At 39.7% G+C, this 2,381-nt stretch overlaps 1 protein-coding gene across 1 annotated transcript in view; it reads right to left on the bottom strand.

Annotated features, from left to right (window-relative positions):
• Positions 1 to 2,381, bottom strand: part of LOC101862919 (calcium homeostasis endoplasmic reticulum protein) — a gene marked incomplete at both ends in the record, with an annotated part of 16,769 nt that overhangs the window by 3,355 nt on the left and 11,033 nt on the right. The window contains 1 exon segment of the mRNA XM_013090248.1: positions 66 to 174. Coding sequence (XP_012945702.1) covers positions 66 to 174 — 109 coding nt within the window.

Here is a 2,381-nt window from a genome sequence, read left to right as displayed (position 1 = left end):
TGCTGTGAGGGAGGACCTCCGTACAGACAGACACACACACACACACACACACACACAGTACTCACTCATGTTAGAGCCATGGTTGTACTCAAACTGCTGCGGCTGCTGTGAGGGAGGACCTCCGTACATACCAGGACCCCCAGGACCCCCGGGACCTCCGTTCTGGCTGTACGGCTGAAACATAACGACACATGACACACAACACGTCAAATCTTGTTGTAGATAGAAACATAGAAACACATCACACACAACACGTCAAATCTTTTTTGAAAAATTATTTTCAGCAAGAGTTTTACGGCACATGCAACACAATTAGGTCATTTAAGGTGTTACTGGAGAGTAACGTACAAAGAACGGGAAGAAGAGAGATAAGGATGATAGACGTCTGATAGAAAAAGATTTAGCAAACTACACCAGAGCACCCACCAACCACCTGCCATTACATCATTTATCCTGATAATCTTACTGTTGTTGTTGTTGTTAGCGATCCAGAAATAATCTTACTGTATGACTATGACAACAGTCAGTACTCGTAACTCTCTTTATATCAGTCACAACACAGTGGAAGGATGCGCTCATCAATTTTTGGGCATGTTATTATGGAGTTATTGATATCATGTAAAAGCTTGTTCATTTGTCAGGCTGCTTTTGAAGACAAAAATACACATATGTGAGCTGTGCTGACAAAATGAGTTACTTTTCGCAATCCACAAATGAAGATATTGGCCAAAAAATCAACACTAAGGTCAAATTTGTAGATTTTCTATTGATGCCATATTCTTTAAGTGTAATAATATGCCTGCTATTATTTCATACTTATGTATTTTTTAAAAACTTATAAGCGTGATGTATCTATTTCCATATGGCTCGAGTCCAAGAAGTAACTCATTTTGTCAGCACATTTCACATATTATATCTGGAATAAAAGTTGAGACATTTACGATAGAATGAGGTGGGGATTGCCTTGTTTCAGAGGTAAAATCAGTGAGAAAATGACCATCAAAGTTTGGTAACATCCAAAGCTTTATTGTACTTGGAAACTGTAAATGTACCTGACTGTGCTTTTAGTCAACGTTTTTCCAGTAGGGAGAGGAAAGTTAGGATGAGGATTGGGGGGAGAGGGGAGGAGAGAGAAGGGGGAATTGGGAAGGAAAGATTGGGGAGGGGGGGGGAGAGTAACAAACACAAAGCAATGTGCTTTTACAGGGATATAAAAAAAGGTATTGAGTCGAAAAACAAGAGTTTGTTAGAAAAACTGGAAGAGGCAGAAAAATGCCTGTTTCTTTGGTTTCATTATTTTGACGAGAGCCTGATTTCCCAATGATGGCTTACAAAAATACATGTATATTTAGATGAAACAGACCTATCGAGTTTTGGGAATGAGTGAGGAGAAACACGCTGTCCTTTAAGGCAGAGAAAAGAGAAAGTTAGTTTAGTTTTAGTAAGAGTTTTACGGCACTTGCAACACAATAAGGTCATACAAGTGCCGAAGAATAGATTATGCGTTACAAGAGAGTAACAAACACAAAAAAAGGAGGTGAGATAGGGACGACAGATGTTTGATAGGAAAGAAAGAGCAGACCACACCAGAGCACCCGCCAACCGCCCACGAAAAGAGAAAGATGCAGACAGAAACAACAGAGGGAAAGCACAGAAGCAGGACCGACCAGAGGCGCCCTCCAAACATCCTCGCAGGGAGGCTTAACATTGACATATTTATACGTGCAAAATTTTCAACTTAATTTTTCATTAAACTCAACCACAAACAAAACTTTCCTCATCCAACTCTGTCTCAAAACAAAACAGGATTCATCAGAACCAACAACAAACCCAAACCAAACATTCTACTCCAACACATACATATAGGCCTATATCTTGTCCATCAACGTCTGACGACGACCAATACATCTGCAGAGGAGAAGATTTCTTCAGCCAAGTAGAAGAACTTGAAGAATCAAAGGTTCGTTTTTTTTAGTTTTAGTAAGAGTTTTACGGCACTTACAACACAATAAGGTCATTAAAGTGCCGAAGAATGTAGGTTTTTTAATAAGGAGTAACAAACACAAAAAAGAAGGAGGGGAGATAACAACGATAGATGTTTGATAGGTAAGAAGGAGCAAACCACACCAGAGCACCCGCCAACCACCCACTATTAAAAGTAACGATGACTTCAACACAAAATAAATAAAAAAATTATACGCCAAGACAAACAAGACATTATACTCCAAGACAAAACAAAATATTCTATCACAAAACAAAACCCCACCCATCACCACACACTCCCCACAATGGTCTGGTAGACACACACACAAACACACACACACACACACACACACACATACACACACACACACACACATACACACACACACACACAGACA

Source organism: Aplysia californica, unplaced genomic scaffold, assembly GCF_000002075.1.
Source record: "Aplysia californica isolate F4 #8 unplaced genomic scaffold, AplCal3.0 scaffold01193, whole genome shotgun sequence".
In the NCBI taxonomy this organism is placed as follows: Eukaryota; Metazoa; Mollusca; class Gastropoda; order Aplysiida; family Aplysiidae; genus Aplysia; species Aplysia californica.
This window is presented reverse-complemented; position numbering and strand designations above follow the sequence as displayed.